Here is a 24,700-nt window from a genome sequence, read left to right on the forward strand (position 1 = left end):
TGGAACTCTGACCAAAACAGCCCAGCTCAGATGCCTAAAGTAGATGGCCATTTCATTTTGTGGCCCTGGTATTCATAAGGTATAGGTGTACTGGTCCCAGCTCCCTAGCATCCTAGAACCAGGGATTCTGACCTACATTTGGCCTTAGCCTTTGACCATTCTAATCAGCAATGAACACAGCTCTATTTGGAAGAACACCCTGCTGGCAACTGGGCTCAGCACACAGTCTTGCATGGACCCTGCACCACAGCCCAGAACACTGCCCGAGTTCATGTCTGCCCTCACAGGGCATGGACCCACTCTGAACCTCATGGACACCCCCAGATCTTCTCACCAATCTTTCTTTATATGCCACAGCCATCTACCTTCTGTTAAACAAAGAGGCCATTAAACTGAGGTGGTTCTAATGCCTTAGCAGTCTGTGTAAGCAAACCAAAACCTACACCTGTAAGTGTCTCAAGGTTAAGAAATCAAAATGTGGGGCATCTGGGTGGCTCAGTTGGCTAAGTGTCTGCCTTCAGCTCAGGTCACGATCTCAGGGTCCCTACTTAACAGGACAGTCTGCTTCTCCCTCTCCCTAATCCGTCTCCACCCCTACTCATGCTCTCTCTCTCTCCCTCTCTTCTTTCTCTCTTGCTCACTCAAATAAATAAATAAATAAAATCTTTTAAAAAGAATCAAAATCTAAGGACAACCAATCAGCCAATTGGGCTTTCCCAAATGTGGAAACCACTTAAGCTACAGCCAATCAAATAATATCCTTGCTTTGCTTCTCTCTTCTCTATGAAAGTGTTTCCTTGAGATCCTGTCAGTGGAGTGCCTGTAACCACTTCTGGTTTGGTGCTACTAAATTAGAATTAAGTTCTGCTCAAACTCGTAAAATGTTTAATATGCCTCAATTCATCTTTTAACACTTCCTAGCCTCCTGTCACTGAAATTTTGCTCAGGGAAGAACTCGCCAATGTAAACCTTTTACGTTTCTCAAACCCGGCCACATGTCACTTGGCAAGTTTGTTAAAAATATAGATGCCCAAGCCTGGACCCAGATGTACTGAATTAAAATCTCCAGAGGTAATGTCTGGAAATCTTTATTAAGCAATGAGTTCTTCAAATGATATAGATAACACCTAGTTCAGCTCCTGTTTATATACTGTTGTTTAAGAATAGCTCTGGTGGCACAGCGGTTTAGCGCTGCCTTTAGCCCAGGGCCTGATCCTGGAGACATGGGATAGAGTCCCATGTCGGACTCCCTGAATGGAGCCTGCTTCTCTCTCTGCCTCTCTTTCTCTCTCTCTCTCCCCCTCTCATGAATAAATAAATAAAATCTTAAAAAAAAAAACTGAATTAAACTCAGCCCTACTCTGTGGTGCTCTCTGATGCAACAAACTCCATTTTTCCTACTCACATTACTTTTTTTAATAAGCTTTCAAAGGACATTTTCTAGGTACAACAGATTTCTATTATATATCATTGTCTTCTCTCGAGATGAAAATATTGCAGTGGGAGCATGGGGATACGACCAACAAGATTGATGATCCTCCCCACAAAAGATGTGTGCCTGTCAGTCTGCCACTGTTGAAAGCTTTGCCTTGGCTGTCCCTCCATTGAAGTTTTTGCTCACTCACAACCTTGACTATAATCCTTCCAGCAAAAAAAAAAAAAAAAAAAAATCCTTCCAGCAACAGGCCAGCACTATACTTGCCCAGATGTTCACGCAGAGGTAACATCACAGAATGCTTTGACTTGGCAAACAATATCTGCAACTTGCTTTCTTCTTACTTGAGATGATTTGTTACTACAGGTTGCCCTGGCAGCTGTGGCTCTCCAATCTACGCCAAAGTCCTGCTGGAGGTCTTGAGATGAGCAGTGTCTCTGCGTGGTGGCTGGATATCAAGCTCTCCAGGAGTGAACATTTGCAGTCCTTGAACGGCAAGTCCTGGTGTCCATGAAATACCTATAAGTGGATGTGTTGAAGTCTGTGTGGTGTTTGGATATGAAATCCCAGAGACAGTCTCTGCTAAACAGATCTTTCACACTTCCAGAATTTTCCCAGTGTGCGAGCACACTCTGGCAGTCTTCCAGAGCACTTTCTGGATTAATTTCTCTGAGTCTTCTCCATAGCAGAGCTTGAACTCCTGTGCAGATGAGGACATGCCTGACCTTGCTTGCCTTCAGGAAGTGGAGTCAGAGTTGTCCTTACAGAGGCCAAAAGAGCTTATCCTACCCTACAGGCATTTTTGTATTCTAATAGAGCTTTTCCACCTCTAATCACACTAACAATTTAGTCAACCCTGCAAAAGATATGGGAAAAAAATTTTAAAACAAAGCCAAAACACTTTGCCTTTGACTCATTTCAATGTAAGTTACTCACTAAGTCTGTTTTTAGCCAGGGTTCCCTGTGTCATTCTGCATTTCTTTTCCCCCTGTAAATCACTGGAAGGGAAGAAGCCACAAGATACATTACATATGCAGACATTTTCTTAAAAAGCCCTCAAATGTCTCTGAAAGTTAGCTTAGTATTTTGATTCAAAATGCTGTTTTTGTAGCACTTCACAGCAAGAAAACAGGAAATTAAGACAATCTGAACTGCTGAAAGGGCAAGAAGAAACTAACCAGTAGGTTCCAACTAATCCAGGTGCTTCAGGAAAAGACCCCGCCCACAACCTCTACCAGTTCAGACTGCCTTGACTCAGGACAAAGAACTTTCCTCTCTACCCCCAGGCCAATTTGCTCTGTTCTCAGACAGCTTTCAAATTTTATTGATTCAGGGAGCTGTGTAGGGACAACATACTAAACCCATTTCATTGCTGAGGAAGTTTTGGGGAGGAAAATCCTCCTGAAAGTGCAGGTGAGGCTAGATGCTGAGGACTAAGAATGCCTCCACAGAGTGATGTCAGGCTACCTGCTGTTAGAGCCCCATTGCCTCAGGTAGACTGTTTTCCTTTCCCTTCCAACGTGAATCAAATTCCCAGTACCAAAGTAGCTTCTTTGAATTAGAGCTGTGGTTCTCAAACTTTAGAGTGCATCAAAATCACTCAGAGGGTTTATTAAAACAAAGATTGCTGGGCCCCTGACTCATCACTCATTAGGTCTATGGTGAAGCCTCACAAATTGCGTTTCTAAGAAGTTCCCAGATGTTGCTCATGCTGTTGGCCCTGGGGCCACACTTTGAGAGCCAATGAATTAGGGTATTATGAAGACTGACTTCACAATGCACATATCCTGGAAGTAGCATGCTAAAATGTTAATAACTGACACATGGGGGCGCCTACATGGCTCAGCGGTTGAGCATCTGTCTTGCGCTCAGGTTGTGATCCCCGGGTCCTGGGATCGAGTCCCAGATCAGGCTCCCCGCAGGGAGCCTGCTTCTCCTTCTGCCTATTTCTCTTCCTCTTTCTGTGTGTCTCTCATAAATAAATAAATAAAACCTTAAAAAATAATAACTGACACATGATGTAATAAAGCATGATATGAGCTTAAACGGATCCTGAGTTAATAATAACTATCATTTATTAAGTGCTTACTATGGGCCTGTCATTATGTCCAAAGTTTATACCTCATAACACCGGACGAGTTGACTATTTCAATTTTCAGGAAACCTAGGCTGAGGGAGAATTGAAGCAACTTGCCAGAAAGGGTAATAGTGGTAAGATTTGAACCCAGATCTGTCTCTTAAACCATTCATGCTATTGAAAAGCCTTAGGATAGGGACACCTGGGTGGCTCAGCAGTTTAGCATCTGCCCTCGGCTCAGGGCATGACCCTAGAGTCCCAGGATCGAGTCCCACATCAGGCTTCTTGCATGGAGCCTGCTTCTCCCTCTGCCTGTGTCGCTGCCTCTCTCTCTGTGTCTCTCATGTGTTTCTCATAAATAAAAATCTTAAAAAAAAAGAAAAGAATAATCCAAGAGCCAAGGAAGACCAAAAGTCTTAGACCAACAAGATTCCCAAGGCTTCCCTTGGCCTATCTGGGAGCCCCATGTCACCCAGTGACCTAATTTGATATATGGAGGAGAAATGCTGAAGCTAGAGACAGCAGTTTAGAATTCCTCCCTAGATATAATGATTACATGTGATGTAGAAACTCTCAAATGATCTGGCTTACTCTTATTTTTGAGAGTCTTGAGGATCAACTTAAAGAGAAGTTAAGATTTCAAGCTTAAGCCTGAATCTTGCTGAGGCATGGATAAGTGATGACCAGGGGCCGCGCAGAGGGACCAAGGAAGGGGAGAGTGGTGACCTAGGGAGCTACTGCCCAAACTCCAGAGTATCAGAATCACTTGGAACCTGATAGAAATACAGAGACCCAGACCCTATCCCACCTCAACAACAGCCTGGGCATCTACATTTTCTTTTTAAGTAATCTCTACACCAACCTGGGGTTCAAACTCACAACCCCTAGGGTCTAGAGTCACATGCTCTACTGACTAAGCCAGCCTGGTGCCCCCTGAGGCTACACATTTTGAACAAGCTTTCTGGTAATGCTGATGAATAGCAGTGTTTGAGTGATGGTTTTCAAGTATTTTTTTTTAAAGCAGTGCAACTCTATCTTTAACAAAATCTTAGGAAAGGCCTGGATAACATATCACTCGTCTCCTGCCAGTGGCCCCCGAGTCACTTCCATTACTCTTCTGGGGCTCAGGGGAACACTGGCTTAATACGTTCAAAATACTGGATATAGTTTCCAAAAATGTAGACCCAGGCCTGTGTACATTTCACTAAAGACCAGGGTTTGTGGTCATGAATACTGTGAGAATGTTTTCAAGAATTTTTTTTTTTTTATTTAGACGTTTCCTCAGTTTGTTTTTAATAAGTCAAGCTGGTTTCCTTATAGTCCCTGGAAACAAAAACCTTTTTAAAAATAATAGGGCTTATGCTTATTTCAGACCTGCAGGTGGGCAAGAATTGAAAAGCATGTGTCTGCTGTCCTCAGAGAAGCAATGGGCCAGGAGAGGAAACAGAATAGGCAGTGGAGAGAGACTCCAGAGCCAATCCCTGCCAGTGGAAGGAAGTGTTGGATTAGGAGCTGGCCCAAACTGGGAGGCTCTCCTGTGGGGTTTACTGATAGGAAGACTTCATTTCTACCCCTACCCTCTGAAGTCAGCCATGTCTGACTGGACAAATGGCTGTGTGTGTGTGTGTGTGTGTGTGTGTGTGTGTGTGTGTATCCATCCTGTTTGTAGTTTGGGGTTGAAAATATTCCCGGGGGTTTTCCCAAAGCCTCAAACCAAGCAGGCCCCTCCCTACAAGACAGGGCAAGATTCCTCATGAAGCAGCACATGCTGCTCACTGGGTTAGCACTCAGGTCTGTGGTCATCCCTGCAGCCCTTCCCAAGAGAAGCTTCCATGTGTGGCTACTAGCCTCCTAGCTGAATCAGTCCTGGGGGTAACCAAGGAGGCAGCAAGGGTTATCCATACTCCAACTCCCCTTTTAGCACCCTCTTTTCCTCCACTGGGCATATTCACCCTTGCAAACTGGAACCAGACATGTTGGCTCTTTGCAGGCTATTAACAGATTCCCTCTAACACCTGGCTACTAAAAGTGTGGTCAGACACGCAGCATCAATGTCACCAGCATGACCAGGACCTTGTTAAAAAGTGCAGTCTCAGATCCTCCCACACCTACCGAATCAGGATCTAGTTTTAACAAGGCCCAGGTGATTTGTATGCACAATAAAGTTTGAGAAGGTCTGCTCTAAGCTGCAGTTCTCAGGGTTGGCTATGCTTTAGAATCACCTAAGGAGCTTTGAAAAATCCTGATCTTACCCCAGACCAATTAAATCAGACTTTCTGGGGATAAAGCCCAGGCATCAATTGTTTTTAAGCTCTAGAAGGTGACTCAATGTCCAGCAGGGCTGGGAACCAGTCTCTGAAGTGAAGGATGAAGCGGCTGCCTCTACTGAACCATATTTACATTTTCCTGTGGGCCCCTGGAAACTGAAGAGACTTCCGAATGCAAAGGAATTCATCCTAACTGGTGAAATCTGAGGGGAGACATTGCAATAGGGGAGAAAAGGTTGTGGGAGGGGAGAGCAAGAAAGAAAGAGTCAGCTTTAATCCCTACTATATTACATCACCCGAAAGAGCAACAACAAAAATTCTATTTTATCCATGAGAAAATGACTTACCCATTCCAAGTGTACTTCCAGAGCAGGTTACTGTAATGAATAAAAACAAAAGCATTTAAAATATATTAATGAACATATTTAAGATGGTGAAGATATTAAAAAAAAAGATAGTGAAGATATAACTTAAAGAATAATGGGATAGTGAACCAAAGAGTGATTAAGACCCAGCTTGAGTGATAAAAGGATATAACTACTAGCAGTATGACCTTGGACAAGTCACTTCACTTTTCTGTGCTTTAGTTTATCTGTAAAGTGGTAAGAATCAGAATGTCAACCTCATAAGGTTGTTACAGGGATCAACTAAGTTAGCATATGTAAAGCCCTCAAAATAGTGCTGGACACATACACTCAATAAACATTAGTCATTATTATCATTTATAATATTGTCTTAATTATCAAAGGAAGGCACCACTGATATCGAAAAAAAAGAAACTCAAGAAACAAAACCAAAACTCTTTCCCTAAACACCTGTTTCTTTAGCAGAGAGATGGAGCAAAAGTGGATTCCCTAACTGGAGTCTAGACACCTAATCCTTGCTAATGTGGAATGACTGCAGGCTTGAGATGGCATCCCAGCAGTGGGTATTGGAGTTCCTTTTTTAATTATTTTTTAAGATTTTATTTATTTATTTGATAGAGCACAAGCAGGGGGAGAAACAGAGGGAGAGGGAGAAGCAGGCTCCCCGCTGAGCAGGGAACCTGCTGTGCGGCTAGATCCCAGGACCTGGAGATCGTGACCTGAGTGAAAAGCAGATGCTCAACCAACTGAGCCACTCAGGCTCCCCAGGTATTAGAGTTCTAACTAACAAGGACTTCTGGTGATTAACATACTGGCTGTAGGATCACAGGCAACCAGAGAAACTCATTAATTTATTCATTTTTAATTTAAAACATATTGGGTGATAGTTGTGTGCTTTGTGTTGAGAATCCAGAGATTATCATTTATTAGGGGAAATAACACGTTTTCAATTCACAGTCATATGATGTCATAAAGACACAGGTGATATGGGGTCATAAAGGAGGTAGCAAGAAGAATAAATCAACCTCTAGGATTTGGAAACTTTACAGAGGAGAAGAAATTTGTGCTGGTGGAGTTCCTTTGATGGAGGTGGAATTCCAGGCAGAGAAGAGTACTGCATCAGCTCAGAGGCAAGCTGGGCGTGGTATATGTGTGTGGTGAGGGCAGGTGTGTGTGGCTACACTGGAGAATAGAGTCTTCTCAGGACAGATGTTGTGGAATGAGCCTAGAATTATATTGCTTAACCAGCAGGCATTTGTCACATGTAGCTGCTGAAAACTCCAAATGTGGCTAGTCTGAACTGAAGTGTGCTGTGGAGCATAAAATCCACAGCAGATTCTCAGTATGAAAAAAATAATGTGAAATTTTTATACTGATTTCATGTGGAAATTATAATATTTTGGATATATTGGATTAACTAAAATGTATTATTAATTTTACCTTTTTAATTTTTAATGCAGCTACTAGAAAATTTAAATTTTTTTCATACATGGCTTGTACTAAATAAAAAGATATTTAATTTTTTGAGAGAGAGGGCGAGAGAGAGAGGGAGAGAGAGCAGGAGAGGCAGATGGAGAGGGAGAGGCAGACTCCCCGCTCAGCAGGGAGCCCAACATGGGGCTCGATCCCATGTCCCAGGGATCATGACCTGAGCTGAATGTGGATGCTTACCTGCCTGATCCACCCAGGTGCTCCCCTTTTTAAAACTTTTAAAGTAATCCAAAAGAGGACAATGCAGGTGTAGGAAGACCAACTAACAGACAGACAATGAGGAACCTTGAATGCCACGCTCAAAGTATTGACTTTTTTCCTATTGGGAAATGGAACACTTTTGAGGATTTTTTTTTTTAAAGATTTTATTTATTTATTCATGAGAGACACACACACAGAGAAAGGCAGAGACACAGGCAGAAGACGAAGCAGGCTCCATGCAGGGAGCCCGACATCGGACTTGATCCTGGGTCTCCAGGGTCAGGCCCTGGGCTGAAGGCGGTGCTAAACCACTGAGCCACCTGGGCTGCCCATTTTTGAGGATTTTGAAGCATAAAAGAAACACAAATTCAGTGTCCTGGAAATCCCACGTCGGGCTCCCAGTGCATGGAGCCTGCTTCTCCCTCTGCCTGTGTCTCTGCCTGTGTCTCTGCCTCTCTCTCTCTCTCTCTCTCTCTCTCTCTGTGTGACTATCATAAATAAATAAAGATTAAAAAAAATAGTATGGAGGCTGACATGAGTTCAGGAAGACAAGACTGGTACAATATTCTAGGTGAGAAGTGGTGTGGACCTATTATATAGCAGTAGGTGTAGGAGAGAGAAGAATTTGGATTTAAAAACCATCATGAGGGGATCCCTGGGTGGCGCAGCGGTTTGGCGCCTGCCTTTGGCCTAGGGCGCGATCCTGGAGACCCGGGATCGAATCCCACGTCGGGCTCCCGGTGCATGGAGCCTGCTTCTCCCTCTGCCTGTGTCTCTGCCTCTCTCTCTCTCTCTCTGTGACTATCCTAAATAAATAAATAAAATATTTAAAAAAAAAAAAAAAACCATCATGAGGGATCCCTGGGTGGCACAGCGGTTTGGCGCCTGCCTTTGGCCCAGGGCGCGATCCTGGAGACCCCGGATCGAATCCCACGTCAGGCTCCCGGTGCATGGAGCCTGCTTCTCCCTCTGCCTATGTCTCTGCCTCTCTCTCTCTCTATGTAACTATCATAAATAAATAAAATTTAAAAAAATTAAAAAAAAAAAAAAAAAAACATCATGAGGGGCCCCTGGGTGTCTCAGTGGTTGAGTGTCTACCTTTGGCTCAGGTCGAGATCCTGGGGTCCTGGGATCAAGTCCCACATCAGGCTCCCTGTGGGGAGCCTGCTTCTCCTTCTGCCTCTCTCTCTGTATCTCTCATGAATGAATAAATAAAATCTTAAAAAAAATAAAAACTGTCTTGAGAAGTGCTTGGCTGGCTTAGTTGGTAGAACATGCAACCCTTGAGTGTGGGGTTGTGAGTTCAAACCCCATGCGAGGTACAGAGCTTACTTTAAAAGTTTTAAAAAGGGGAGCACCTGGGTGGATCAGGCAGGTAAGCATCCGCATTCAGCTCAGGTCATGATCCCTGGGACACGGGATCGAGCCCCATGTTGGGCTCCCTGCTGAGTGGGGAGTCTGCCTCTCCCTCTCCATCTGCCTCTCCTGCTCTCTCTCCCTCTCTCTCTCTCTCTCTCTCTCTCGCCCTCTCTCTCAAATAAATAAAAGCTTCAAAAAAATAGTTAAAAAGAAAATACATCGTGAAGTGAACAGGACAGGACTTGGAGACCCCTGAGATCGGGAGGGTGAGGGAGAGGGAAGCTGACTCCCAGGTGATCAGCTCTCATACCTGAAACAAGGATGCCAGGAGGAAAATTAGAAACTGCAGGAGAAGATCAGGAGGATCTGAGGAGTTGGAAGCCCTGGGGCACCTCCAGGTAGAGGTATACGAATATGAATTTAGGGATTAGAAGAGTCAAATATGAATTTGAATATTAATTTAGGGGTGAGAAGAAGAGAAAGGTTATAGATAGAGATGTGGGAGCCGAAGCTTCAGTTTTTTCATTTATGAATTGGAGATAATAAGATTTGTTAAATCTAATTCAGAGTTATTTTGAACATTTAATAAGAGACTGAATGTGAAAACACTTGATAAATCGTAAAATGTAATGCAAATATGATGAAACACTGTTATTGAATGAAAGTCTCTTTTTTTCCTAAGAGCTGACCCTCACCCCAAGAACCTATTCCTGTCCTTTCCCATAGGGCACTACTCTAGGCCAGCTTGTCCTATGGACAAGATAATGAAAAAATGAGGAATCAGAGCATGACAGCCATGCGCAGCAAGAACACCAATATGAGGAACTGGCCTGGTTCTGTCCAGGGGCCATTTGAGCCCTCGTGCCACCTATATGTAATTGGGAATTTTAGATTCTGGTTTTCAGTAAAGGTTTCTGAGCTAATATTTACTCCTCTTTCTGTGATCACCTATAAAGTTCTAGGACCTTATCATCTCATTTCTTTACAAAATTTTTTTAGAAATATATGAAAAATATATGACTATGCCCTGGGCAAGGTAGCAGAAGGTGCTGGAATACAGAGCAGGAGAATTGCTAACGTTCTTCTGCTAGTTCTGGTGAGATGGCAGCTGCTGACAGTCTTGTTTTGTGATCACAGACTGTCTGCCCACTCATATTTCCAAACCTAGCTTATGATTTATAAATTCATTTTTTCCCCTGATCCTCCAACTTCTGCTTAGTCATAAGTCTGAACTTGTGCAGAGATTCAAGTCTCTTAATTTCCAACATTTCAGGGTGTCTCTCGTTATCTCTGAGACTATGTTAAAAATCTATTCCCAAACCTCAAAGCAGAAAATCATTTTAAATCCGCTTTACTATTTAAACAGCAAGCATCTGGTCCTTTTTCTGAAAAAGAAAGGGTCAGCAAGTGAAGAGAGGAGTGTCTCCAAATCATATGATAAGAAAGCATCACAATTCCAAAGAAGCTTGAGGTCCCTGTACCCAGAATCCGCATGCAGGGTGTAGAAAATTTCACACCTCCCTGACCTCCTACATAGCAAATAAGTGTAATTGCTCTGAGTCTTGATTCACAGATGGAGTTCAGGGTTTTAAATAGAGGGTTTAAGGGCTCTATTGCTCTACCTGAATATATTTTTTTTGGACAGAAAGTAAGCTTCAGTCCTGTCTCAGACACTGGTGAGACCATCACGGTATATACATCCCCACAGGGTATCTCGGTGACATCACAAAAACTGAGGCCAGCGCTTGGGGCACATGTGAAAATGCCTTTGGAACCATAGAGGTCAGTGCTGTAATTGGCAGAGCCCCTGGAGGCTTGCCAGTAGATTCGAATGCCATTAGGGCCCAGTCTATACAATTTCACTCCCAATGGGCAGCAGGCACCTGCAGGAGAAAAACAGACACAAATCACTTATTTCATCATCAGATAAACATGGAAGCAAAGTAAGTTTCCCCTAAAAACCTAAATAATGCATAATTAGAGCATTATTTGAAGGGGTATGCAAGTTCTTTCCATGATTAGAAATCCCTATATGACAGTGAGGTGGGCCATGAATTTTTAATAGAGAACAATGGTGAGGCCAAAAGTCCCCACTTGGCAGCTACAGTATCTCAAACTATGTGAGTCAAATGCACAACATCCTTGTCAAGAGATTTCATAATGTCCTAGTTCCATATGATTTTAGTGGGATTGAATTTAAATTAACTGCATTCAGCTTTAATTGAAAAGACCTATTTTGCTAGCTGAGTAGCATGATGCCTGGGGAACAGTGACTTACATAGCAGTCAAGTGACCAGGCTTTGCTCACCCCACTTTGTCCATGCTAGCTCATTAGATCCTTCTTTTTCTCTTCTCTAAATGCCTTGAGCAGGCCACACACTCTGTGTCAAGCAGGGCACCAGATGGTGGACTACTCAGTAACTAAGATAAAAATGTTGTTGTACAACAATTTAAATTAAAATCCAGTTACAGATAATTAGGTTCTTTTGATTCATTCTTTCCTTTAAAAAAAAAAAAAAAAAAAAAAAAGCAGCTTTTTACATGGGAAGATAAGCAGCAGGCCATATTCCCAGAACTGGATATCAGGGTTAGAATTTAGGCAGCAAATCTGATGGAAAACAATAGGCCCAAAGAAAATATGAAACCCCTTACATACGTATAGCATGTTATAAATGCTTTCACATTATAGTTATTACTATTTCTCTTACCAATGAGGAAGCAAAATCAGGGAAGATAAGGCAACACAGCTTATAAGAAGCCATGTCTCAGGATGCCTGGGTGGCTCAGCGATTTAGCGCCTGCCTTTGGCTCAGGTCATGATCCTGGGGTCCTGGGATCGAGCCCCACATTGCAGGGAGCCTGCTTCTCCCTCTGTCTGTGTCTCTGCCTCTCTCTTTGTGTCTCTCATCAATCAATAAATAAAATCTTAAAACACACACACACACACACACACACACACACACACACACACACAGCAAAAACGCCATATCCTTAGGCTCCTGGCTGAAGATTCTTTTATTGTCCCTGGGGTGGCAAAATTTCAGCTCTCCCATCCTATGTCCTGGGGTAGACACAATAAACTGATCATTGTACTCTTATTAAAAAGGTGTTTTAAGGAGTTTTGTTTCTTTTTTCTTCCTTCCTTTCCTTTTTCAAAACAGTGCTCCAAAGCCGCCACTTCAGTGGACTAGAATCATCAAGAGAATCTTCTTTGCTAACCCTGTACCACTTCTACCCTCCCCTGCTATTCCTATTGATTTGGTCTTTGTGAAGAACAAGATACAAAACTGTCAGTAGACAGTGCTCCTTTTAGCCTGTTGAAATAAGAAACCATAGAAGGAGCTGGAGTGGTTTAGACAAGAGAGGTAATAGCGTAATATAATGAGAAGAAAAGAATTCAAGCCAAATAGAATGTGTGACCTCAATGCTTTCCGAGAACTCTAACAGACTGATTTACTCTGTGCTGCAGGTAGCTGTGTCATAGAAAAATCTGTCCTCCCTTCAAAAAAAGTACATCTGAGCCATGTTACCCAGGAAATTAATTCAGCAACCACCAACAGGAGCCTCTGAAGCTTTGAGGTTCTTTTTTTTTTTTTTCTAAGATTTTATTTATCTATTCATGAGAGACACAGAGAGAGGCAGAGACATGGACAGAGGGAGAAGCAGGTTCCATGCAGGAGCCTGATGCAGGGCTCGATCCCCAGACCTGGGATCACATCCTGAGACGAAGGCAGACGTTCAACCGCTGAGCCACCCGGGCGTCCCTGAAGCTTTGAGGTTCTAAGCTAAGAGGAAAACTGTAAACATTTTAGAAAGTACTATGAATGTATAATGCTAGCTAGATGGAGATGCAGTATCTTTTTAAATGAGAAGGAGGGGCTTGTGTCTGGATTTATAATAGTCAAAATCCTTATTGGTACTCCATAGCTGGAGTTTAGAATTCACTTACTAGAGGAATAAGCTTGGTAGGTGCAGTCTGCTGTCAACCCAGTGGCACTAATCGCTTTTAATGCCACTGTGTAATTGATGCCACATGCGATGCATCCCAGGAGGCACTGGTTTTGATGGGTGAGACACTTAGACTGTCCAGTGTGTGACTCCAGAACCGTCACATAGGTTTGGGCCCCGGTCCCAGCAGTCCAGCTCACATTGATTACTGACTGGGTGACCTGAGTTACTGTCAGACCAGCCGGACAGCATGGCACTTAGATGGGGAAAAAGAGAAAGAATTGGGGATTTATTGTGGACAATAACCAAGAATGGTATTTTGTCTATATTTCATTCAATATCCTAAAGTTCTCAAACCTTCAATTGTTAAGCAAAATCTCATTCCCTCTGATACATTATTTAACATCAAGTGTACATAGGGGGTGCTTTCCCCCAAGAACGGTGTACTAACTAGCTGTGGGTAATGTGAGTTCTAGGTTTTTTTTTTTTTTCAGATTAAGAAAGAAATCCTTGGTTGTTTCCCAACTTTAACCATTCCAGTTGCAAATTTCAAAGCAATGGCTACATTCACCTCTTCTCTCAAAATAACATTTCATAGCCTTTACAATTCAATGTGTTTTGCCTTTTTCATGTATTTCATAGTACATAATTGATATAAAAGCTCACAATATTTTTAGCCACTTAAGAATTCCACAGCCAATTCTCAGTTTTTCAGGGGCCCATTATTCAGGATATAGGATATCTAGAATCTTCCTGAATATTGGGCATTGTCTCTGATCTGTTGCTTTTTATGTTTCAACTCATAGTTCAAAGCTCCATATATCGTATATAAGAGAAAATAATGTCCAAAGGCTTTAAGTAATTTGCTAAATTCCCCTCACACCTGGTGCTATGAAGCAGGAGCAGCGTTCTCTTATGCAGCTCTCACTATGTGTCAGGCACCATGCCAAGTGCTTGCAGCATTAACATTCACAACCACCCAAGGAATCTACGATCCTCCTCTCACCAATTAGAAAACTGAAATTCCGAAAGCATTTTATACAGAAAGATTTGAAAGGGGTGAGCCCAAGAAATAAAAAATGAGCCAGATCATTTGGTCACTTGCTAGTTGTTTTGGGAGAGGAAGTCACAGAGGAATATGAATTCAAATAAATGTTTTGTAGAGTCAATGCTTTCCTCCTTTGATGTCAGCATATTAGAGTCTTCTGATGATATTTTTACAGAAACTGTGTCCAAATATTGCAAGTTTTATTTTCTAAGACCAGGGCTGTTCATGAGTTCAATGTATTTCTATCACACTTCGGGTAGATCAAATGAGAAAGTTCATGTCTTATAACAATATCTAAGGATGACGCTGAAGTCAATGTTCAGGCTGGTGGTTGCTACCTACCTGTTTCTAGGGGCACACTGTAGCTGGGCAGGCTCCGTCCTGCCTGTGTTTCAGCCACCACAGTGATGGAGAACATGGAGCCACAGGGCAAGCCCCCCATGGTGCAGGACTCTCCTCTGCTGCTACACAGATACCGCCCTTTCTCCCCGTGGGCAGTCACTGTGTAAGTGGCATCATCATTAGTGGATCGCCAGTGCACGTTAATTGTGGAGAAAGCATCCTTCGAAACATTTTTTATTTCAGGCCTGCAAGGAGCTGAGATTTTAGGTTATTAATGGGAACAGTTGAGTCAAAAATATCAGGTGTGCCATTTGTTTTAAACCGATTTTTTCCCCAAATGAGATCATCACTACTTTCAACCTGACAAAGCACATAGGCCAGATTCACAGAGCTTTTGGGTGGAAACATGGTATTAGATTCCTATAGCATCAGACTCACTGGAAAACATTGAGGCATTTTGAACTCCAAAAGCAAAAGCAATTAGGACAAACATTTGGGGTCTTGGGGTTCCTGGGTGGCTCTGTGAGCTAAGCATCCAATCTTTTTTTTTTTTTATGATTTTATTTATTTGAGAGAGAAAGAAAGCACAAGCTGGGGGCAGGAGAGAGGGAGAAGCAGGCTCCCTGCTGAGCAAGGAACTTGATGCAGGGGCTCAATCCCAGCACCCTGGAGTCACAACCTCAGCCAAAGGCAGATGCTTAACTGACTGAGCCACCCAGGCACCCATCATCCAACTCTTGATTTTGGCTCATGTCAGGATCTCAGGGTCCTGAGATCAAGCCTCACGTCAGGCTCTGAGCTGGGTGTGGAGCCCACTTAAGACTCTCTCCCTCTCCCTCTGCCCCTCCCTACTATAACTCTCTCTCTCTCTCTCTCCCCCTCCAAAAAAAAGAAAGAAAGACAAAAGATGTGGGCTTGACTTTCATGGTGTGAATATAGACAAGCCCCCAAAAGTCAGAGGAACCGAATGGCTGAAGTAATCCCTGGGGAAACCTTCCACTCTTCCATGACCTCCTTTTTTTGTTTTCTTGTCTTCCCACTTCCCCTGTTCTACCTTCCCTTCGGCCTCTCTGTAGAAAGACAGGGGCTCTAATGGTCCCCACAAAGAGCCGTTTTATAGTTCTTGCTAAACATCCATTCCGAGGGACATAGCTGGGGTGAATTGTTCAAAGTCAGTGAAGGAAACCACGTTGTATCATACCTGTGGTTATGAATTGGGAAGTACACGACATGTTGCTGCCCCGGACTTCACTAAAGGAATACACTGTGATGTTGTACTTGGTGTCACACTCTAGAGCTGAGAGGGTGCAAGCAGGAGCCGTGTCATTGCACTCAACCACATTGAACCCATCTACAGCCTTGGTTTCATAAAGTTCGGCACCACGGACAGGAGACCAGACGATCTCTACTCTGTCACTGGACACTAACACCGGGTTAATGTCAGTAGGACAACAGGGAGCTGAAAGCAGGAGCAGAGAGAGAGAATGGAGGTCAGTGAAGGAGCAGTGATATCAGAGGGACCTGACTTTCTGGTGCCCAGAGCCTCTGCCACTGGTCTCCTAAATTGCTGCAAGAATCTCCATGGGGAGCCTGAGTGGCCGAGTCGGTTAAGTGTCTGACTTGATTTCCACTCAGGTCATGATCTCAGAGTCTCTAGATTGAGCCTGGCATTGTGCTCCGTGCTGGGTGTGGAGCCTGCTTGAGTTTCTCTTTCCCTTTCCCTCTCCTTCTATCCCTCTCCCAAATAAGTAAATAAATAAATAAATAAATAAATAAATAAATAAATAAATAAATTCTCCTACAATTCTCTTCCAGCTCCAATCTTGGCCTAACACCCACTACATAGAGGATAATTCCTTGACGCATGACGTCTAAAGGTCATTAAAAGCTGCATCCAGTCTACATGTTCAGTTGTGCCTCCCCCATCACCGGCCACACCAGTCTTCTCAATTCCCCAGCCCACATATGCTCTCATTTCCCTATGCCTCAAGGACTGTTAACCCTCTACTGGAATGCTATTCCCCTCTCTGCCTGAGAAAAATCATACCTTGTCTAACAGCTAGATCCTATCAGTCTTTCCAAACACCAGATAAAACTGAGGGCTTCAGGAGGGGCAAACATCATTGTATTAGTAGATCTTAGAAGAGACCCTATATCATGTCGTGGATGAATTCTGACAATTCTGACAAATGTCTAGCTCAGCTTGGACTTTCTCTGGGATGCCCTTGTCCCACCTACATTCCATCCACCCTTAAACATCCAAGTCAAGGCCACTCCTTCTGGAAAGCCCTCCTATGCTTTTGAGACTTGATTGGTAGCCCCTTAATTCCATATTCTAAAGGCACCAATTATTTGATTCTTTCGTCTTGGTAAAATTTATTGTAATCCAGCTAGTAGTGTTATTATGTAATGATATTCTAATGTTCTTATTTGTAAGCATGGTTCATTAATTTCAAGTCACTCCATTCATTCTTCAGAAATCAAGCCTCTCCTATAGGTTGATCACACTATGATAAGCATTGAGGATGAAGAGGTAAATAAAACAATCCCTGCTTTGTGGAAGATCCAAGCCTGGGGGTGGAGAATAATAGTAGTAATGATGCTAATAAAAATACTTTGCATTGTGCTTTACCACATACAAATACCTTTCATACTTATGCTCTCATTATTTGTCCGATTTTGCTGTGGAGGATACTAAGGAACTAGAAAGCTAAACATCATTATCCTTATTCTGTAATGGGTTAGTGGTCACAACGGGACTTAAACACAGGTGTCCTGCTGCAGAGCCTTTTGTGCGATGCCACGACTTTGCAATTGCATCTCTGGTTTTGGGTCTTGGGGAAAGAGTGAACTCCTGAGACAGGAGGACTGCATCCCCTTCGGCACCTTACATAGGGTGCTAAGCACTGAGTAGATCTTGGTGGGGGGGTTGGCTTTTCAGAGCAGGTGTGAACGACCATATTCTTTGCTCTCTTCCTAAGCCTTGTGTTCTCTTCAAGCTTGAGTCCATGTAGCCAAAATTTCCTGATCTGGAAAGAATGTGAGAGGAGAGCTTCTCTTTCTGTTCTAGGCCATAGCATGACTCTCAGGTATTCTAGGTAAATCAATTGGGTGATCTACGCTGCTGTTAAGTGAACTCCAGACTCCCTTTATAAGCATCAAGTGCAACTTACCTGTGGTATAATTGACCACATCGCCCAGAGGACTCTGGCCTGCCTTGTTATAGGCAAAAACACTGATAAAGTAAGTGAAGCCACATTCAGATAAGAAATTGCACTGGGTGAGGGATGTGTTGCAGTGGACTTCCAAGCCATCGTCACTCTTCACAAAGGCCACATAGTAATCGCCCAGATCTACACTGGACCAAGCCACAGATAGGTGGCCAGGAGGATCTTCTCGGATGGTCACTCTGCCAGGTGCACAAGCAACTAGGAAATAGTAAATAATGAACAGGTATGAGTGTCTTGCAAGAGATTTTTCTTTGCATCTTTGCAATTGTCCAGGATTGTTCACACGCCACGGACAAGGAATGCATCAGATAGTATGTGCAGGCCAACAAGACATTCTCACATGTCTTAAAATTTATCTTACACAATACCTGCTAGTTAGACCATGTCAAAGAGGCATGGATCCCCTTTGTTGCTACTGCCTGCATTTCTGTGTTAAGGCAACGCCAGGATCAGCACAGAATTCAAATGAAGTTTATTCTTTAAAGCTCTAAGCTTTTAAAATTTTAGCCATCTCTAGTGGGAATCTTCCTAAAATATATTTCACAATTCTGGAACCTGGGAAACACACAGCATCTTCTAAACATAGTTCTTTTATTGATAACTGTGGGCTGTTCCCATGATCATGACTAACTGTTTTATGCCCAAAGTGCAGTGGTGCCTCCCTACTGTAAATGTGCAGGATTGCTTCCCTGCCACTTTACCCTGGCTGCACATTAGAATTCACGGAGGAGCTTTTATAAACCAGTCATACCCAGACTCCGTGCCCAGCAACTCTGATTTAATTGGTCTTAGGTGGATTTGTGAAAAGCTCCCCAGATTCTCTTAATGTGCATCCAAGACTGGGAAACACTGGAAGGTTCTCTCCTGCATTAAATGACTAACTTGGATCTGCTGTGCTTTTGAAAGTGTATTCTTTTTTTTTTTTTTTTTTTTTCTTTTTTTTTTTTTTTATTGGTGTTCAATTTACTAACATACAGAATAACACCCAGTGCCCGTCACCCATTCACTCCCACCCCCCGCCCTCCTCCCCTTCTACCACCCCTAGTTCGTTTCCCAGAGTTAGCAGTCTTTACGTTCTGTCTCCCTTTCTGATATTTCCCACACATTTCTTCTCCCTTCCCTTGTTTTCCCTTTCACTATTATTTATATTCCCCAAATGAATGAGAACATATAATGTTTGTCCTTCTCCGACTGGCTTACTTCACTCAGCATAATACCCTCCAGTTCCATCCACGTTGAAGCAAATGGTGGGTATTTGTCATTTCTAATAGCTGAGTAATATTCCATTGTATACATAAACCACATCTTCTTTATCCATTCATCTTTCGTTGGACACCGAGGCTCCTTCCACAGTTTGGCTATCGTGGCCATTGCTGCTATAAACATCGGGGTGCAGGTGTCCCGGCGTTTCATTGCATTTGTATCTTTGGGGTAAATCCCCAACAGTGCAATTGCTGGGTCGTAGGGCAGGTATATTTTTAACTGTTTGAGGAACCTCCACACAGTTTTCCAGAGTGGCTGCACCAGTTCACATTCCCACCAACAGTGTAGGAGGGTTCCCTTTTCTCCGCATCCTCTCCAACATTTGTTGTTTCCTGCCTTGTTAATTTTCCCCATTCTCACTGGTGTGAGGTGGTATCTCATTGTAGTTTTGATTTGTATTTCCCTGATGGCAAGTGATGCAGAGCATTTTCTCATATGCATGTTGGCCATGTCTATGTCTTCCTCTGTGAGATTTCTGTTCATGTCTTTTGCCCATTTCATGATTGGATTGTTTGTTTCTTTGGTGTTGAGTTTAATAAGTTCTTTATAGATCTTGGAAACTAGCCCTTTATCTGATATGTCATTTGCAAATATCTTCTCCCATTCTGTAGGTTGTCTTTGAGTTTTGTTGACTGTATCCTTTGCTGTGCAAAAGCTTCTTATCTTGATGAAGTCCCAATAGTTCATTTTTGCTTTTGTTTCTTTTGCCTTTGTGGATGTATCTTGCAAGAAGTTACTATGGCCGAGTTCAAAAAGGGTGTTGCCTGTGTTCTTCTCTAGGATTTTGATGGAATCTTGTCTCACATTTAGATCTTTCATCCATTTTGAGTTTATCTAAGTGTATTCTTATCTCTTCCTTCACTCTCAGCTATCCCGACCTCATGACCCTTCCTAATGTGCCGACCAGAGTAAATTACAGCTGTCAGAAGAGAAGCCAAATCACCAGGTTTGCTATCAGTGACCTTAATTTAACACAACTATAAGAAACTGTGGAGCTGAGGGCTTGGCTATACTGTTTCCCTGTGAATAACAGTGCATCGACTTGGTGATAGCTCTTTTCCTCCCTGTTCAGAAGCCTTTTATACTTCTAGTGATGTAGTTCTGACTGTTGGGTAAACTGGACATTATTGTGATTATCTACATTTTCTTTGGCTTAGAGGACTAAAATCAGGCAATCCTAGGCTTGAATCTAGCTCTAGCACTCACTGTTGGTGTGCCTTTGGAAAAATTATTTCACTTCTCAGACCTAAAACTTTCCTGTCTGAAAAAGGAGGTAATAGAGCCTACCTCGTTGAGTGGTCATGAAAATTAAATAAAATCATGTATTTATAGTGCCTGGTACATAGCAGGTCTTCACTAAATTTTAGTTCCCATCACCAAAATGTACAAATATTTCTAGAGGAGTAAAACTCCATATTTGTAAGTCATTATTTCTCGATAAGATGAAAATGAAGATATTTAAACACATACTGGGATGCCTGGGTGGCTCAATTGGTGAAGCAACTGCCTTCAGCTCAGGTCATGATCCTGGGGTCCTGGGATCAATCTCCATATCTGAGTCCCTGATCACTGGGGAATCTGCTCTCTCTGCTCATGCTCTCTCTCTCTCCCTGTTCTCTCTCTCCCTCTCAAATAAATAAATAAATAAAATCTTCACACACACACACACACACACACACACACACACACACACACACCGGCAGCCCGGGTGGCCTAGTGGTTTAGCGCCACCTTCAGCCCAGGGCGTGATCCTGGAGACCCAGGATCGAGTCCGACGTCGGGCTCCCTGCATGGAGCCTGCTTCTCCCTTTGCCTCTCTCTCTCTCTCTCATGAATAAATAAAATCTTTAAAATAAAAAAAACAAACAAACACAGACACATACTAAGAATTATAGACTGCCCATCTTTATCTTTAAAAAATAGCTCTCACCAGGTCTAGGTCTGTGAAGCATGATGTAAGGAAGAGGCTGCTATCTGTACCACATGGTTAGAGCTGTGCATCACTCCAACTGGATCTTAGAATTTGTACAACTTTACAAAGGATAAAGAAGATTAATTAATGATAGACTAGAATAGGAGCCAGGACTTCAATGAATTTTCAAAGAAGTGCTTTTTCCAGTGTATGATATCTGGTTTCAGTATCACATTACTAAAACTCATTAGATTGTCCAATTCCACGCTTTCATTTAGACTAGGCTTTCATTTTCACTGCTTCCAGAATGTTCTGGAACATTATCAGGTGATTATGTTTCCCTTCTGGCAGTCACTCTGGTTCACAGGCCCCACAGTGATCTCCCTCTTGTTTACATACCAGTTTTTAGGGCCTCCGCTGAAGTTGATTGGCTAGAACCAGCATCATTACTTGCTAAAACTGAAATGAGGTACTCAGTCCCACACTGGAGGGAGGAGATGGTACAGGTACTGAGAGTTGTACTACAGCTCAGCTTTGAAGAATCACTCGAAGCCATCACAGTATAGTTGAAAGCTCCTTCCGTTGGGGCCCATGAAACAGAGGCCTTCAGAGCCCCACTGTCAAAAGAGACTTGAATGTTGGCAGGAGCTTGAGGACCTAGATTTTTGAGAAACAATTAAGATTTTGCAGTACCTTTAAGAACCCAAGTAAGATTTGACCTAACGATATCCTAAAGCTTGGGGGATGGGGTGCCACCATAGTAGGATAATTGCTAGTATTTAGAGCATAGCATTGGGATTTAGGATAACGCATCTGCCATTGACTATGAAAACTCTAGCTATGTGACTTTGGCCATGTTATTTAGTCTGTTATTTAATTTTTTTATCAACTGTAAAATGGATCTAGGGATCCCTGGGTGGCGCAGCGATTTGGCGCCTGCCTTTGGCCCAGGGCGCGATCCTGGAGACCCGGGATCGAACCCCACATCGGGCTCCCGGTGCATGGAGTCTGCTTCTCCCTCTGCCTGTGTCTCTGCCTCTCTCTCTCTCTCTCTCTCTCTCTGTGACTATCGTAAATAAATAAAAATTAAAATGGATCTAATAAGATCGAGTCCCTAACATATATAGTTGATAATAAGCATATTTTGAATGAATGAATCAGTGAATGCACAACACAATAAGTGATTGAATAATTAAATGAAATTGTATACATGAAGGGCTAAAAGGACCATGTGGGTATGTTACTATTAAGTGGGAGGTCAAATATTCTATTATTGATTGATGAAGCTGAATAGATTAGGCTTCAACAATATCCCTTCTTTACCTTTTATTTTTTACTTATTTTTTAAAAGATTTATGTTTTTAAATTTATTTTATTTATTTGTTCATTCATTCATTCATGAGAGACACACACAGAGAGAGAGAGAGAGAGAGAGGCAGAGACACAGGCAGAGGGAGAAGCAGGCTCTGTGCAGGGAGCCCAATGTGGGACTCGATCCCAGAACCCCAGGACCACGCCCTGAGCCAAAGGCAGACACTCAACCGCTGAGCCACCCAGGCATCCCTATTTATGTATTTTAGAGAGAGAAAGAGCTTGAGTGGGGAAAGGGGCAGAAAGAGAAGGAGAGAATCTCAAACAGACTCCCTGCTGAGTGCGGAGCCTGATGTGGGGCTTGATCCCATGGCCCTGGGGTCAAGAGTCAGATGCTTAACCAATTGTCAAGCAGTCTCTATAGCCAAATTGGGGCTCAAATGTACAACCCTGAGATCAAGAATCATGTGCTCTACCAACTGAGCCAGCCAGACATCCCTCCCTTCTTTACTTTTGACACATTTTTTATGTAAGAGCTTTTAGGTCATAGCTGTTTCTAGAAAAAAAAAAAGAAAAAAGCAGACTTTCATTCCATTCCAAATCAAAGGGAAGGAAGGAAAATATCAAGTATGATGGTCACATATTAAGGCACACATTTTGGTGTCTCCAAAACACTTCCGTCTACATTCTTAGAACTATGCCTTCCTATTTTTCAGGGTTATCCTCTTGAAAAAGCTTGAGGAGTATCCTCTTGTGCCGAGAGAGGAGAAATTGGCCTCATACTCCAGAATCTGTGCTGTGATGAAGCCCATCTGGTAAGCATTAGAGACCTGTTGCACAGCATGTGAGCAGAAACCACCTTCTGGGCACAGACGGTTGTACAAGGAAGGCTGAGGAAACGGGTACTCAACTCATCCTCTGCAAGGCAGGCACCTGCCATGTTTCTCCTATAGGCCATCTTCACAGGACCCCTCCCCTGTTTCATGGTCAGCTCATCTGCAGAGGCAGATCTACTCTGGGGTAATTCTAGGCTCAAAGCTAGTAAGGGTAGCCTGCAGTATTTTAGGACAACCTGTCCTTCCCTCATGGGGCGTGAGAAAACCTGGAAAAATGAGTAGTCGGTCCTCTCAAATTTCATATGTTGAAGTCCTAACCCCTAGTACCTCAAAATGTCATCTTATATGAAAACAGGGTCATAAGAGATGCAATCAGTTAAGATGAGATCATTAAAAAAAAAAAAAAAAAAAGATGAGATATTAGTATAGGCCCTAATCTAATACGATGGGTGTCCTTATAAAGACAGTCAATTTTGTACTGGCTTCAGTAGCACATATACTAAAACTGAAATTAGTATGGCATGGGCCATACTAATTTGCATGTCACAGGGGTAACATGCAAATTTCATTTAAAAATAAATAAAAATAAAATAATAAAGAGAGGAAATCTGGACACAGGCATATGCTTCCAGGGAGAATGCCATGGACTATGGAAGGTGCCCTATACAAGCCAAGGAGAAAGTCCTGGAACAGATCCTTCACAGCCCAGAGAAGAAACCAACTATGCTGACATTTTGATTTCAGACTTCCAGCTTCCAAAACTGGGAGATGATAATTTTTTGTTGTTTGAGTTAGTTTGTGGTAGTTTGTTATGACAGCCTTAGCAAACTATAGAGAGGCTAAGTCTAAACTCTACAAAATTTTAAAATACGGGAAACAAATGAAGAGGAAGGCTTTAAGAAAACAGTCACTTGTAGGAGATTGCTGTCCCCAGCCTAATGTAGAAGATTCCTCCCCCACAACTCCATGCCTGCAAAACCTTCTCTCAAAGCACTTGTCACATAGAACTATAACCACTGATTGACAATTTGGTCTCTCCCAAGACACAGTCATTTCTCTGAGTGTGTAGGGATTATGCCTTAATTGATTTTCTATCCCCATCAGGTAAACTATGTTCAGCACATAGTGGGTCATTGTCAATGTTTGTGGAAAGAAAGAAAGAATGAATATCTAGGAAAAAACCCCAGGTACACTAGTTTATCACAGACATCCTGACGCACCAGGCCCATCATGAATTATCTTTGTGCCAACTTGATTTCACCTGAGAGAAGCATTATAAAAGGCAAATCCTTTTCTCCCTGAATTTCTGTCTTGACACATAGACAACAGGGCTTCCACTCCCCTCCAAACTTAGGGAATGTTGGGGAGAACATTTCTGGTTTCTTTGCATCCTTTCCTTGGTCTTCTCCAAGGGATGAAATAGCTAATTTTCTTGGTGAGAATCTGGTGTCTATTAGGCCATATTATCAGTGGATGGCTTACTTTGGCTCAAGAGAAGAAAAAAATCTCTCTCCTTCCCTCTCTCTCCTTCTCATTCTTCTGGCTTGCTCCAGCAACTCGGTTTGGGCTTTCATTTATCATGCACCTGACCCTGTGGTCAGGGTACCCCTGCAAT

General features: G+C 42.8%; 1 protein-coding gene and 1 long non-coding RNA gene across 8 annotated transcripts in view; one reads left to right on the forward strand and one right to left on the reverse strand.

The window, feature by feature from the left end:
* LOC111096355 overlaps positions 1 to 24,700 on the forward strand; it is a 43,546-nt gene that overhangs the window by 2,435 nt on the left and 16,411 nt on the right. For 4 of the 7 annotated variants that reach the window (XR_005361054.1, XR_005361053.1, XR_005361056.1 and 1 more), the window contains exons 2-3: positions 1,802 to 6,703; positions 22,966 to 23,064. This is a non-coding gene — a long non-coding RNA (uncharacterized LOC111096355). Of the gene's footprint in view, positions 1 to 1,485; positions 1,721 to 1,801; positions 6,704 to 22,965; positions 23,065 to 24,700 lie in introns of all 7 variants that reach the window. The other 3 variants (XR_005361058.1, XR_005361055.1, XR_005361059.1) reach the window with 2 other exon arrangements.
* FNDC7 (fibronectin type III domain containing 7) overlaps positions 1,291 to 24,700 on the reverse strand; it is a 30,665-nt gene continuing 7,255 nt past the window's right edge. Inside the window, exons 5-13 of the mRNA XM_038541135.1 lie at positions 21,338 to 21,595; positions 17,707 to 17,961; positions 15,735 to 15,992; positions 14,534 to 14,788; positions 13,145 to 13,399; positions 10,818 to 11,078; positions 6,127 to 6,156; positions 2,372 to 2,433; positions 1,291 to 2,291 (exon numbers count right to left, since the gene is read on the reverse strand). Coding sequence (XP_038397063.1) covers positions 2,402 to 2,433; positions 6,127 to 6,156; positions 10,818 to 11,078; positions 13,145 to 13,399; positions 14,534 to 14,788; positions 15,735 to 15,992; positions 17,707 to 17,961; positions 21,338 to 21,595 — 1,604 coding nt within the window. The 3' untranslated portion in view covers positions 1,291 to 2,291; positions 2,372 to 2,401. The remainder of the gene's footprint in view (positions 2,292 to 2,371; positions 2,434 to 6,126; positions 6,157 to 10,817; positions 11,079 to 13,144; positions 13,400 to 14,533; positions 14,789 to 15,734; positions 15,993 to 17,706; positions 17,962 to 21,337; positions 21,596 to 24,700) is intronic.

Source organism: Canis lupus, chromosome 6, assembly GCF_011100685.1.
Source record: "Canis lupus familiaris isolate Mischka breed German Shepherd chromosome 6, alternate assembly UU_Cfam_GSD_1.0, whole genome shotgun sequence".
NCBI lineage: Eukaryota > Metazoa > Chordata > Mammalia > Carnivora > Canidae > Canis > Canis lupus.